The sequence below is a fragment of the Hyla sarda genome, chromosome 2 (assembly GCF_029499605.1).
Source record: "Hyla sarda isolate aHylSar1 chromosome 2, aHylSar1.hap1, whole genome shotgun sequence".
Taxonomy (NCBI): domain Eukaryota; kingdom Metazoa; phylum Chordata; class Amphibia; order Anura; family Hylidae; genus Hyla; species Hyla sarda.
Genome location: NC_079190.1, coordinates 426,561,640 through 426,576,852, shown reverse-complemented (window position 1 = coordinate 426,576,852; position 15,213 = coordinate 426,561,640). Strand labels below are relative to the sequence as shown.

General features: G+C 43.1%; 1 protein-coding gene across 7 annotated transcripts in view; it reads right to left on the bottom strand.

Moving 5' to 3' along the window:
- CORO6 (coronin 6) overlaps nt 1-15,213 on the bottom strand; it is a 162,650-nt gene that overhangs the window by 55,562 nt on the left and 91,875 nt on the right. For all 7 annotated transcript variants that reach the window (XM_056559001.1, XM_056558999.1, XM_056559006.1 and 4 more), the window contains one exon: nt 885-1,007. In XM_056559001.1, coding sequence (XP_056414976.1) covers nt 885-1,007 — 123 coding nt within the window. The remainder of the gene's footprint in view (nt 1-884; nt 1,008-15,213) is intronic.

The following is a 15,213-nucleotide window of genomic DNA, read 5'->3' as shown; positions in this document are numbered from 1 at the left end:
CACAAGCTGGCCTCTGTTTTTGGCATGGGATCAGCCGCTTCCCTGTCCCCATCTCCTTCTAGTGAGGGAGATATATTTAGAACTGCTGTATCACAGTGTGGGATTCAGACTTCAGAGGACACATGGCTGCATGGTCTATATATAACCAGGTACTTAAAGCCCAAGGTAATAATGTGCACATCTCATTCCGGAGAAGGTTCTAGTGGCTCCAGAATTACTTGTATCATTTATATCAATTAAACACTACAGGAAAGGAGTGCAAGGAAATAGTCTGTTCTGATCAAGGAAATTAAATTAAAAAAAAAAATAGACATTTATATGCGGCATGAAAATAATTTATTAACCCATTACTGTCGCTGACAGTTTTTGCCATAACGAGTCCTTCTTTTTTTTTTTTTTCAAATATGTGGTAATAACTTTAGAATGCATTTACCTATCTAAAGGATTATGAGACTGTTTGGAAAGTATCAAGTATTTTTTATTTTTTTATTTTGAGGGTTTTTCATAGATTTTTAGTTTTTTTACTTTATTTTTACTTTTACTTAATTATCCCACTTGGGCACTGGATTGTTCAATCTACTGATCACAGGTATAATACGCTGCACTCCAGGTCTGCACTACAGTGTATTATGGCTGTCTCATATTTGTATGCACATGAAGTTTCTCTAGTCATGCCATAGGACTGTGACATGAATGGTAGATTTGTACACATCTTGAATTATGCAAGAGTCATGCAGAATGCACAGATGGGCTAGCAAAAAAATTGTCATTTCACACAGGTGATTTCCAAAACTGTCATTGACATTAAGGACCTACCATCTTTGTACCAACTGGAACGAATAAATACAAATGTGAAATATCTGTGTAGACCAGTAAACACTTACCATGATTGTGGAGTCATCTGACGCACTGGCAATGACATTATCATTGTGGGGGCACCAATCAATATCCAGTACCGGTGCTGTATGACCGCTGACTGTGGGATGATTCTTATCCACACGTCCTGTCTAAAGCAAAGAAACCAATGTATATGTAAGTAGATATATTACAGATTACAGAGACATCAAAATCTACCATACAGTGCCTAAGTAATACCACGATGCAACACATAAGAAAATTGGTGTACAACACAGAGAATTCATGTAGCCGCCTCACCGTGAATTTGCCTCTAATTACTTTAATCCTGCCCTAGTGGAAACATTCATGGTCTGTAGCAAATTTAAGGACTAGTTCCAGTAAAGATTGTCCAGAAATATTCAGCATACTGAAATCTTAGCCAGTCAAGTTATCACATGGATGATGTCATTGCCTGTCTCTGTTGCCAGACAACTTTTAAGGGGTATTTCTGACTCACAAAAGTGATAGCATATAGTGGGGCAAAAGAGAATTTAGTCAGCCACCAATTGTGCAAGTTCTCCCACTTTAAAAGATGAGAGGCCTGTAATTTTCATCATATGTATACCTCAACTATGAGAGACATAATGAGGAAAAAAAAAACATAAAATCAGATTGTCTGATTTTTAAAGAATTTACTTGCAAATTATGGTGGAAAATAAGTATTTGGTCAATAACAAGTTAATCTCAATACTTTGTAATATACCCTTTGTTGGCAATGACAGAGGTCAAACGTTTTCTGTAAGTCTTCACAATGTTTTCACACACTGTTGCTGGTATTTTGGCCCATTCCTCCATGCAGATCTCCTCTAGAGCAGTGATTTTTTGGGGCTGTCGCTTGGCAACACAGACTTTCAACTCCCTCCAAAGGTTTTCTATGGGGTTGAGATCTGGAGACTGGCTATATCACTCCATGACCTTGAAATGCTTCTTACGAGGCCACTCCTTCATTGCCCGGGCAGTGTGTTTGCGAGGAAAAGGGAAAAAAGGCAGAGATGGCACTATATAGTGCAGTTAATCCCAGTTTGTGAGGCTGGACAGTGTACCCGCAATAAGAGTATTGCTCATCTGTAGGTGTTGTGCAAGCAGGCACAACACTGATGATCGCATATAGTAGGTTTCAGTGTTGGGAGGCTGTCGGCCATCGGTCCCGCTGTGCCAGTGGTGAAGATACGGGAGAGAACAGCTGGTGAAGAGAAAACCTGGCCTACCTGTTTTATGACTCAATCAAGACAGCAATTGTTCACTATCCTCGGGTGTGCGCCTCTTAGCCGACATCAGACTTTTTTTGCCTGAGTACTGTGGAAACCTCGCCAGGTTTTCTCAGCACCAGCTGTTTTCTCCGGGCAGTGTGTTTGGGATCATTGTCATGCTGACAGACACAGCCACGTTTCATCTTCAATACCCTTGCTGATGAGGTTTTTCACTCAAAATCTCCCAATACATGGCCCCATTCTTTGCTTTACATGGAAAAGCAGAAAAACAGCCCCAAAGAATTATGTTTCCACCACATGCTTCACAGTAGGTATGGTGTTCTTTAGATGCAACTCAGCATTCTTTCTCCTCCAAACACGACTAGTTGAGTTTTTACCAAAATGTTCTACTTTGGTCTCATCTGACCATATGACATTTTCCCAATACTCTTCTAGATCATCCAAATGCTATCTAGCAAACTTCAGACAGGCCCAGACATGTACTGGCTTAAGCAGGGGGACACATCTGGCACTGCATGATTTGAGTCCCTGGCGGCATAGTGTGTTACTGATGGTAGCCTTTGTTAATTTGGTCCCAGCTCTCTGCAGGTCATTCATTAGGTCCCCCGTGTGGTTCTGGGATTTTTGCTCACCATTTTTGTGATCATTTTGACACCATGGGGTGAGATCTTGCATGGAGGCCAAGATCGAGGGAGATTATCAGTGTTCTTGTATGTCTTCCATTTTCTAATAATTGCTCTCACAATTGATATCTTCGCACCAAGCTGTTTTCATATTGCAGATTCAGTCTTCCCAGCCTGATGCAGGTCCACAATTTTGTTTCTGGTGTCCTTCGACAACTCTTTGGTCTTGGCCATAGTGGAGTTTGACTGTTTGAGGTTGTGGACAGGTGTCTTTTATACTGATAAGTTCAAACAGGTGCCATTAACCTCTTAAGGACGCAGGGCTTACCTGTACGCCCTGCGCCTGGTCCTGGTATATAACGCGTCATACCGGGTCAGTCCTGGCGGCTAATAAAAGCCGGGACCCTGGGCTAATAGCGTGAGGCACCGATCAAAGTTGATCGCCGCGTCTAAAATGAAAGTGAAAGCTTCCCGGCAGCTCAGTCGGGCTGATCGGGACCATCACGATGTCCCGATCAGCTAGAATGCGAGCTGAGGTCCCCTCACCTGCCTCCGTCACGTCCGATCGGCGATTGATTGCTCCAAGCTGCTCCAGGCTTGAGCAATCGACCACCGATAACACTAATCTTTGCCGTATCAATGCATGGCAATGATCTGTGTAGCAGATCAGTGTGTGCAGTGTAATAGCCACTAGGGGGGGCTATATCACTGCAAAATAAAAGTGTGAAAAAAAAGTTAATAAAGATCATTTAACACAATTTAACCTAATAGAAGTAAGAATCACCCCCCTTTTCCCATTTAAAAAAAAAACTGTGTAAATAAAAATAAACATGTGGTATTGCCGCGTGTGGAAATTTTCGAACTATAAAATATATAGTTAATCAAACCGCAAAGTCAACGGCGTATGCGCAAAAAAGATTCAAAGTCCAAAATAGTGTATTTTTGGTCACTTTTTATATCATGAAAAAATGAATAAAAAGCGATCAAAAAGTCCGATCAATATAAAGTTGGTACCGATGAAAACGTCAGATCACTGTGCAAAAAATGAGCCCTCATAACGGCCCATACGCGGAAAAATAAAAAAGTTATAGGGGTCAGAAGATGACAATTTTAAACAAATACATTTTTAAGATGTCATTTTTTACCGTAGAAACGGAAGCCCCCAAAAGTTACAAAATGGCATTTTTTCTTCAATTAAATTTTTTCCCGCTTTGCCGTGGATATTTTGGTAAAATGACTATTGTCACTGCAAAGTAGAATTGGTGGCGCAAAAAATAAGCCATAATATGAAATTTTAAGTGCAAAATTAAAAGGGTTATGATTTTTAGAAGGTGATGAGGAAAAAATGAAAATGCAAAAATTGAAAAACCCTGCGTCCTTAAAGGGGTAGTCCGGTGGGAAACTTTTTATTTTTTTATTTTTTTTTAAATCAACTTGTGCCAGAAAGTTAAACAGATTTGTAAATTACTTCTATAAAAAAAATCTTAATCCTTCCATTACTTATTAGCTGCTGAATACTACAGAGGAAATTATTTTCTTTTTGGAACACAGAGCTCTCTGCTGACATCATAACCACAGTGCTCTCTGCTGACATATATGTGCATTTTAGGAACTGTCCAGAGCAGCATATGTTTTCTATGGGGATTTTCTCCTACCCTGGACAGTTCTAAAAATGGACGGAGGTGTCAGCAGAGAGCTCTGTGTTCCAAAAAGAAAATAATTTCCTCTGTAGTATTCAGCAGCTAAGTACTGGAAGGATTAAGATTTTTTAATAGAAGTCAAGGTTTGTAGGTGACCAAATACTTATTTTCCACCCTAATTTGCAAAAAAATTCTTTAAAAAAAATCAGTGTGATTTTATAATTTTATTTTTCTCATTATGTCTCTCATAGTTGAGGTATACTTATGATGAAAATTACAGGCCTCTCTCATCTTTTTAAGTGGGAGAACTTGCAATTGGTGGCTGACTAAATACTTTTTGCCCCACTGAATACAACCACCAGTGGTACGAGTCCAACCTCTGACTCCTCTGGTGTCACAGCAATGTAGCAGTGTGGTGCAGTAATATTAAACCCTGAATAGTGGCCTCTGGCTAATTGGCTTTGCACAGAACTGTAGAGTGGAGCAAACGGGGCTATGCTGTAGTGTTCAAGCGAATGGGGCAATGCTGTAGTGTTCCAGCAAATAGGGCTATGCTCAGATAGGTACGCTATGCTACACCAATATGAAGTGTTCAAGCAAATGGGGCTATGCTGTAGTGTTCAACCCAATGGGGCAATGCTGTAGTGTTCAAGTAAATGGAGATATGCTGTAGAGTTCAAGCTAATTGGGCAATGCTGTAGTATTCAAGCAAATGGGGCTATGCTGTAGTGTTCAAGCGAATGGGGCTATGCTGTAGTGTTCAAGCAAATAGGACTATGCTGCAGTGTTCAAGCAAATGGAGCTATGCTGTAGTGCTCAAGTGAATGAGGCTATGCTGTAGTGTTCAAGCTAATGGGGCCATGCTGTAGTGTTCAAGCGAATAGGGCTATGCTGTAGAGTTTAAGCGAATGGGGCTATGCTGTAGTGTTCAAGCGAATAGGGCTATGCTGTAGAGTTTAAGCGAATGGGGCTATGCTGTAGTGTTCAAGCAAATGCTACAATGCTGTAGTGTTCAACCCAATGGGGCAATGCTGTAGTGTTCAAATAAATAGAGCTATGCTGTAGTGTTCCCACAAATGGGGCTACGCTGCAGCGTTTAAGAGAATGGGGCTATGCTGTAGTATTCAAGAGAAGGGGGGCTATGCTGTAGTATTCAAGAGAAGGGGGCTATGCTGTAGTGTTCAAGCAAACGGGGCTATGCTGTAGTGTTCAAGAGAATGTGGCAATGCTGTAGTGTTCAAGCAAATGGGGCAATGATGTAGTGTTCAAGCGAATGGGCCTATGCTGCAGTGTTCAAGCAAATGGGGCTATGCTGTAGTGCTCAAGTGAATGAGGCTATGCTGTAGTGTTCAAGCTAATGGGGCCATGCTGTAGTGTTCAAGCGAATAGGGCTATGCTGTAGAGTTTAAGCGAATGGGGCTATGCTGTAGTGTTCAAGCGAATCTGGCTATGCTGCATTATTTTCACAGCTAGGTGGCTGAAGGTGCAGGGAAAAAATATAAGGACCTCATGCTATACCAGTATTGCAACCCCCTTCATATTGCAACCCCCTGATAATTAGATAACATTTCCTGATCAGAAGAGAAAACTTTTCAGCAGTCTCCTCTTTATCATCACACAAAGGATTAAAAGGAAACACCAGTGTATTGCTAAGATGGGATCTGGCCACTCACACTTAGTGGTGGTCACAGCACCCATCCTCCAGCTCCCTGCGCTATAACCTTTGCATAAGCTACATACACTTTTACAATAGGTTTCCCTCCAGACTATTGTTGCCTATGACATTGTTCTAAATGCTGTTAAAGACCGCTCAGGCAACATGGCTTCCCCTACTAAAAATCATAAAATGGAAACAAACATGTTTCAGTATCTGGCTCTAATCAGAAAAAAACGTATCTAGATAAGTGTTTCCCAACCAGGGTGCCTCCAGCTGTTGCAAAACTACAACTCCCATGCTGAAAGTAGTAGTTTTGCAACAGCTGGAGGTGCCATTGATGGGAAACAATTATCTAGATGATACATTCATCTTAAGGGTACGTTCACACGTACGCATATCTGATGCGCAGGATTTGATGCATTGGATTTTATGCTGCAGATTTCAATGTAAACTAAATGACTGAGCCCTGCTTCTAATTGGCAGCTACAAATCCTATGCATCAAATCTGTGCAGGATCCTGTATGTGTGAACGTACCCTAAAGGGCTATTCCGGCCTTAGACATCTTATCCCCTATCCAAAGGGTAGAGGATAAGATGTCTGATCACAGGGTTCCCACCACTGGGACCCCCAGCGATCTCTGTGCAGCTATCAGTATTGTGTGCTGGGCGCTGCTCCCGAGAGGGAGATGTGATGCCACGCCCCCTCGTGACTTCCCACCATGCCCCCTTCATTTATGTTTATGGGAAGGGGCATTTTGGCCGCTTCTTCGCAAAGGGGTCAACACGCCCCGTTCCCAGGGAAAGCCAGGGTCCCATGACGGAGATCACAGGCTGTCACAGTGGTCAGAGCCCCCGCAATCTAAAACTTATCCCCTATCCTTTTTCGTGCGGACATGCCACCGTGTGAACAAAGCCTTATGGAGCCTTTTGCACAAGGAAAACTTTATGCTCCTGGACCCCAATGCAAAGTATTTAAAAGGTCCCTCACCTACCATATGCTATAGTATTTTTATATGGTATGAAAGGAGAAGAAAAGAAGGTAGCTAAGAATTGTGCAAGAACCACTTGCACAAAGGCTATGTTCACAAGGCAGAATTTTGGTAATTCCGCTCAAATCTCGTTCTGGCTGCAGGTTTTATTTAAATTTTTTTTGCAGTTTTGTGGCATTTGTGCAGAATTAATGCAGAATTTCTGTGCACTCAACAAACAGAATTCTGGATGGAATTTACTTAAATGGGGCTCTGCATGGTATTCTGTAAAAAAAAAAAAAAAAAAACTATCGACAGGATTAATGTTTTTGAACAATTTCAAATGCAGAATTTCCCCAGCATAACACAATGTACAGTAAATTTTGCTGAATTTCCAAGCAGAATTTTCTGCTTTTCTGCCGTGTGAACATATCGTAAGATTCTTCAGAGTTCCCTACTCATTATTTTCTCCTCCAGAGTCACTATTCCCTCTAAAACAGGGAAATGCTGCAGCATAAAAAGTGAATTAAAACAGTACAACGAGCACATGCTTCCTATGTTCCTATGTAACTGTGATCTACAAAGCCTTTTCTGAGAGGTGTATATATAGATAAGCGTATATGATGTAGCCTAGGTACACGCACCTATAATAATTGGTAAAAAAAAGAAAACAAGGGAGTCACCCAAATAGCTAAGAACCACAACAACAAGGCCGCAGGAGCTCAAACAAATAACAGGAATGAAGAGGAAAGAGGAAGACAGAAGTGACACCGGGCGCAGAAAATGTTCCAGGACATGCATAGGTTGGAAGGGTGGTGCCCTAATAAAGGCTCGAAACTAGCAAAACAATCTCCAGATTCAGACTCTGGAAAAAGTGAGCTCTCCAATAGTCCTGTGCTAGGACTTCCTGACACATTTCTATTGTTTGCTACATGAGGTCATTCATATTGGACGTACAGGATCAGCCCTCTAATGCCCGAGTCCTGCAGTCTGTACAGACAAGCTCTCCAATCCTTTCGGAGAGGTGGAATGTAGGATAATGAATGGGTCAAGGGCATTACCAGTGACCTGGGGAGGTAATGATAATACATTCTTGAGCTAAATAAAGATCAGTGTTCATGGGAGGGAGGGCTATGGTCATACTTACCCACTCATTCATTCCATTTACATCTGAACACATTGATCCATGTTAAACCCTTCACCCTGGGAGACAGATCTACTGCAAAGAGCAAGAGACTCACAGACTGTTTACAGACCTTAACACATTGAATGATATATTTGAACTGTACAGACAGACGGTTCACCTGAGCCCTTTTGATCCCTATGACTATCACTAGTTCCTCGGCAAATACAATGTAGCTATAGGTCATTCTGTTTATTATTTCTGTTACAGTTTAGTAGCCTGGAGCAGCCATATTAGTCCAGTGATGCGGATAGAATGTTGTACAATCTTGTAACACCTTTTTTATTGGACTAACAGTATTTTGTAGAGACATGCTCCCGAAAGCTTTTCTGTACAAAATACTGTTCGTCCAATAAATTAAAAAAAATTCCGCAACATTCTATAATTTTACATTTGTTACAGTTTATAAAATCATGATGGGACAATTGTATTGTATTACATCTAGCTATGGAGGCTCTGTTTCCATCTGCATGATGGCTTTGGTTATAAACGGAAGCCACAATGTCGATAGGAATAAATCCTTAGTACTGGATCTATTGTAAGACGGATAACACAGTTACACTCCGTTCACATCACATTTTTGCATCCTGTCAAAAGGTACTATTAGATTAGAAAAAGGGAACCTTTAAATGGTCACTCTCATTAAAACTCATTTTTGCTATTACACTACTTACAATGAATAAAAAATCTTTCTAATGTACTTTGTTTAAAAAAGAATTACGTTTTCTATATTTTAATTGTGTTTAAAAAAGCTGCCATTAGGTGTCTCCCTACTTATCCAGAGCACATTTCCCCCCATCTCTTGCACAGACTTTGGACACCTGCTGGCCTGGCAGAAGTCCAAAATCAGGAAATGCAGTCTGGAGTGCTGAGAGGGGGTGAGGGTGCTGCCTTTGCCAATCATAGCTCATCTCACACATGGATTTGCTCTGGGCTGTGAGGGAGGAAGTTCTCCCCTGAGTTGCTTCAGATGATGTCACACCTGCTGGGTAACGCCTCTTCCCAGTCTGTGAATTTGATTAAGACTGAGCAGAAAATACAGAGCAATATCAAGGTAGAAAACTAAAAAATAATAAAAATGAAGGCAGGGGGTGGTTTATCAAAATGGGGGCAGTGAACTGGGAGGATTATAAAATTTAACAAGAACATGACAGGTACTCTTTAGGAAATCTGTCATCAGATGTCATATGTCCCAAGTGGAGTGATTGGGGTCCACTCCGCCATTTCAAAAGCACAATAGCCCCTGTTGTGATACGCTTAAAATAACAGATATGTCCCAAACGGAGTCACTATGGTGACTCTGTTTAGTCATAGAAGTGAATGGGGTCCACTGCTCCTGTTAAAGGAAATCTGTCATGAGTGTCACCTGCACTTACCTGATCCCGTTTCGTATTCTGGTTCTCCCACTATCTTCTTCGGTATCATCCTTCCGGGGCCGACTTGGAGAATAGGCGGAGCTTAGTGACGTCACCGCTGCTGTTTGCTAGCAGCGAGACCCAGCAGAGACCCGCAGTGGTGACGTCACTAAGCTCCATCCATGCTCCAAGTCGGGCCTGGAGCTGAAGATACCGAAGAGGATTGTCGGAGAACAATAGCATGGAACGGGACAAGGTAAGTACCGTTGTCATCAGTGTCACCTGAACTACCTGTCTGTATCAATAGGTTAGTGCAGGTGACACTGATGACAGATTTCCTTTAACCTGTTAAGGATGCAGGGCATATCCATACACCCTGCATCCCGAGTCCTTAAGGATGCAGGGCGTATGGATACGCTCGTGGGAATTCCGGTCCCCGCCGCTAGCTGGTTGGGGACCAGATCCGGATGCCTGCTGAAATCATTCAGCAGGCACCCTGGCACATCGCCCGGGGGGGGGGGGGGGGGGTCCTGAGACCCCCCCCCCCCTCCTCATGTCGGCGATCGGAGAAAATCGCATGTCAATTCAGACATGCGATTTTCTCCAATTGCGAGCTGATCGGGTCTCTGGTGACCCCATCACCCGGAAAATAGGGATGATCGGAGTTGTCAGTGACAGCCCCGATCAGCCTAAGGGATAGGAGCGAGATCGTAGTGCTGCGATCTCCTCCAATCTCCTGCCATTAGTCAGAACTGAGTTCTGACCAATGGCAGTGCAGGACAGGGAGTTGCCATGGAAACCCCCCGTTCTGCCCACCCCTGGATGTCGGGCAGAATGGGGGGGAGGGGGAGAAGATGGAGGCCTGTACCTGAGGACCAGATGCGTGGGGCCCGGCGATCATCACAGACATCCACCGGAGATCACGGCTCAGGTAGGGAATCGACCGTGGGGAGGAGAAATGAAAGTGAACGTAATGTGATCTTTACTGTGGCAACCACTAGGAAGGCCGAACTGCAACTCCCAGCATGCTGGGAGTTGTAGTTTCGCAACATCTGGAGGGTCACAGTTTGGTGACCAATGTTACAGTGATACCCAAACGGTAGCCCTCCAGATGTTGCCAAACTACAACTGTCAGCCTGCCTAGATCACCCAGGCATGCTGGGAGTTGTAGTTCTGTAACATATCTCCCTTCAGATTTTGCAATTTTCATGAAATTTTTGAAAATTGCTGCTCTACTTTGAAGCCCTCAAATTTTTTCAAAAAGTTAAAATATGTCCATTTTATGATGCAAACATAAAGTGGACATATTGTATTTGTGAATAAAAATAACATTTATTTGGAATATACATATATATAATATCCATTTTCCTTACAAGTAGAGAGCTTCAAAGTTAGAAAAATGCTAAATTTTCAAAATTTTCATGAAATTTTGGGATTTTTCACCAAGAAAGGATGCAAGTAACGCCGAAAATTTACCACCAAAATAAAGTCGCAATTTTAATGGGGTTAAAACAGAATGCAACATGACACTTTTCCTCATGCATTCTGTGATCCTTGACTTGTGGCATACAAAAAAACAGGATCCATTTAGATGCTGTTCTTAAAGGGGTACTCGGCTCCTAGACATCTTTTCCACTATCCAAAGGATAAGGGGATAAGATATCTGATCGTGCGGGGTCCGACCGATGGGACTCCCCACGATCTTTGGCCCTGCAACCTAGTAATCTGCATGCACGGAGCGAACTCCACGCTCCGTGCTGGATTAAAAGCGCCCACAGCAGTCATGCTCCCTCCATACATCTCCCATAGACATTAATGGAGGCTGTGCTAGGCTTTTGGCGGCCATGGTCTTCACACCCCCTCCATTCATGTCTATGGGAGATATATGGAGGGGGTGTGATGGTTGTGTACGCCCATAATCTGGCACAGAGCGGAGTTCGCTTTGTATATGCGGATTACTGGGGTGCCAAGCTGGAGATTGTGGTGGTTCCAACGGCCAGACCCCCCGCAATCAGGCATCTTATCCCCTATCCTGTGGCTAGGGGATAAGAGGTCTAGAGGCAGAGTATCCTTTTAAAGGGGTTATACAGGATTAGGAACACATAGCTGCTTTCTTTCAGAAGCAGTGCCACACCTGTTCTCAGGTTGTTTGTGATATTACAACTCGGCTCCATTGACTTCATTGGAAATGAGCTGCAAAACCACACACAACCAAGTGGTGCTATTTCTGAGTCTACATTTTCATACAACTTAGGGTACGAACACACTACACTCCTGCCCCTGTGAATCGTATCTGTCGGCATCCCGCTGAAAACAGAATGCCGATGTATACTGTTAAAGGCAATCTGTCATCAGTTTCACCTGCACTAGCCTGTCAGTACAGACAGGTAGTGATGGCAACACTGATGACATCGATACTTACCTGATCCCGTTCCGTGCTCTCGTTCTCTTGCTATCTTCTTCTGTATATTCCATTCTGGGGCCGACTTAGAGCATGGGCAGAGCTTCGTTACGTTACAACTCCTGAGAAGCAGGAGTTGTAAGGTAACGAAGCTCCGCCCATGCTCCAAGTCAGCCCGGAACGGAAGATACCAAAGAAGATAGTGGGAGAACTGGAACACGGTACGGGATCAGGTAAGTGCAGGTGACACTCATGACAGATTTACTTTATCAGGAGCAGTGGACCCCATTCACTTCTATGACTAAACAGAGTCACCATAGTGACTCCGTTTGGGGCATTTCCGCTATTTTAAGTGTACTCACAACAGGGGCTATTGTGCTTTTGAAATGGCGCATTTGTCTGGAAAGAAGACACTAGGTGACTCCGTTAGGCCATAGAAGTAAATGGGGTCCACTGATCCCATTAACAGTAAACATCAGCATCCCATTTTCATTGACAGATACAATTAAAGGGGGCAGAAACGTACTTTGGCTCTACCCTTATTACTGGCGTTTTTTTTTTTAAGCTTAAAAAAATGCCAGTTTTTCAAAAATAGTGGTTTTTAGTATTGGCATTTATTTCATTGGTGTTTTTATTATTACAAGTCATACAATTCATTCATCATGTGACTCATTTCTACTGAAGAATTTGGGGGGGGGGGGGGGGTGGAGGAACCCACATTGTTTTTTTCTAGGCTTTTTTTCCCTCCCATAGAAGCCTATAGAACCCAGCCTAATCCTGGATAACCCCTTTAAAGAGGACAAAGTAATGTGCAATCTGTTTAGTTGCTTCTTGTTTTAAGGGGGTATTCAAAAAACACATTGGGGGAGATTTATCAAAACCTGTGCAAAGGAAAAGTTGCCCAGTTACCCATAGCAACCAATCAGATCCCTTCTTTCATTTTGCAGAGGCCTTGTTAAAAATGAAAGAAAGGATCTGATTGGTTGCTATGGGCAACTGGGCAACTTTTCCTTTGCACAGGTTTTGATAGATCTCCCCCATTATTTTTATATATCAACTAGCTCCAGAAAGTTTAACAGATTTGTAAATTACTTCTATTAAAAAATCTTAATCCTTCTAATAATTATCAGCTGCTGAAGTTGAGTTGTTCTTTTTTGTCTGGCAACAGTGCTCTCTGCTGACATCTCTGCTTGTCTCGGGAACTGCACAGAGAAGAAGAGGTTTTCTATGGGGATTTGCTTCTACTCTGGACAGTTCCCGAGACAGGTGTCATCAGAGAGCACTTAGACAGAAAAGAACAACTCAGCTTCAGCAGCTCATAAGTATAAGTAATTTACAAATCTGTTTAACTTTCTGGAGCCAGTTTATATATACAGGGTGGGCCATTTATATGGATACACCTTAATACAATGGGAATGGTTGGTGATATTAACTTCCTATTTGCGGCACATTAGTATATGTGAGGGGGGAACTTTTCAAGATGGGTGGTGACCATGGCGGCCATTTTGAAGTCGGCCATTTTGAATCCAACTTTAGTTTTTTCAATAGGAAGAGGGTCATGTGACACATCAAACCTATTGGGAATTTCACAAGAAAAACAATGATGTGCTTGGTTTTAACGTAACTTTATTCTTTCATGAGTTATTTACAAGTTTCCGACCACATAAAATGTGTTCAATGTGCAGCCCATTGTGTTGGATTGTCAATGCAACCCTCTTCTCCCACTCTTCACTAGAGATGTCGCGAATCGTTCGCCGGCGAACAGTTCCCGGCGAACTTAGCATGTTCGCATCGCCGGGCGAACATATGTGAAGTTCGATTCGCCCCCTATACTTTAACATTGCGGTAAACTTTAAACCTGTGAGTCAGCAGACACATTACAGCCAATCAGCAGCCGTCCCTGCCTTCCAGACCCTCCTACCTCCTGCACGGATGCCATTTTGCCTTCATTCGGCATGCTGCAGGCTTAGAAAGTGGAGGGACAGAGAAACTGCTCCTGCTGTAATAGGGAAAGCGATAGCTAGGTTGCTGCTAGGTGGTGTATTCAGGGTCCACTTTACTCCTAAAGCACTAGTCTAACATCTGCTTTAAGGACAGCACCCAAAAAAGCCCTTTTTAGGGCTCAAATATCAGTCCATGTGTCTTGCAACAGCTGGAGGCACCCTGGTTGGGAGGGAACCGCTGGTTAAAAGGGGTACTCCAGTGTAAAACTTAAGTTCCTTCAAGCAACTAACTACAGTATTAAAAGGGCTATAAGTTCAGTCCGTGTGTCTTGCAACTGCTGGAGGCACGCTGGTTGGGGACCTCTGCTTAAAAGGGGAACTCCGCTGGCAACCTTATTTGCTCATTGTCACACTAGTGCAAATCACATTTGGTGTGACAGTTGTTGAAATAAATAAATAAAAAATACCTTTTTTGGCTGTGAAATAAAACCAGTGCTGCCTAAAGGGGGGCTCTAACTATGTGCTGCCTAATATGGGGGAATCTATGTGCTGCCTAAAGGGGGGATCTAAATATGTGCTGCCTAAATGGGGCTCTATGTGCTGCCTAAAGGGAGGCTCTAACTATGTGCTGCCTAATATGGGGGAATCTATGTGCTGCCTAAAGGGGGGCTCTATGTGCTGCCTAAAGGGGGGCTCTAACTATGTGCTGCCTAACATGGGGGAATCTATGTGCTGCCTTAACGGGGGATCTAACTATGTGCTGCCTAAAGGGGGGCTCTATGTGCTGCCTAAAGGGGGCTAAAGCACGTTATTTCAAAGAATTTAGGAATAATAGGGGATTTATGCCCTTTATGGATTAAAACCAGACTCTGCATCAACTATGTAATTATGGGAGTTTTGCCATGGATCCCCCTCCAGCACGCCACAGTCCAGGTATTAGTCCCCTTGAAACAACTTTTAAATCACTATTGTGGCCAGAAAGAGTCCCTGTGGGTTTTAAAATTAGCCTGCCCATTGAAGTCAATGTCGGTTCGCCCGGTTCACCGGTTCGCTTCACACACTGATAGCAACACCACAGGAGAAATGCTAGCACGGGCTTCCAGTATCCGTAGTTTCAGGTGCTGCACATCTCGTATCTTCACAGCATAGACAATTGCCTTCAGATGACCCCAAAGATAAAAGTCTAAGGGGATCAGATCGGGAGACCTTGGGGGCCATTCAACTGGATATGCGAAATTGCTACATGATGATGTGTTTCCCTCTTTATGCACTGAAGCTGGCACGTTGCCTGAGTTTTTCCAGCAAGATGGTGCACCACCACATTATGGGTGTCAG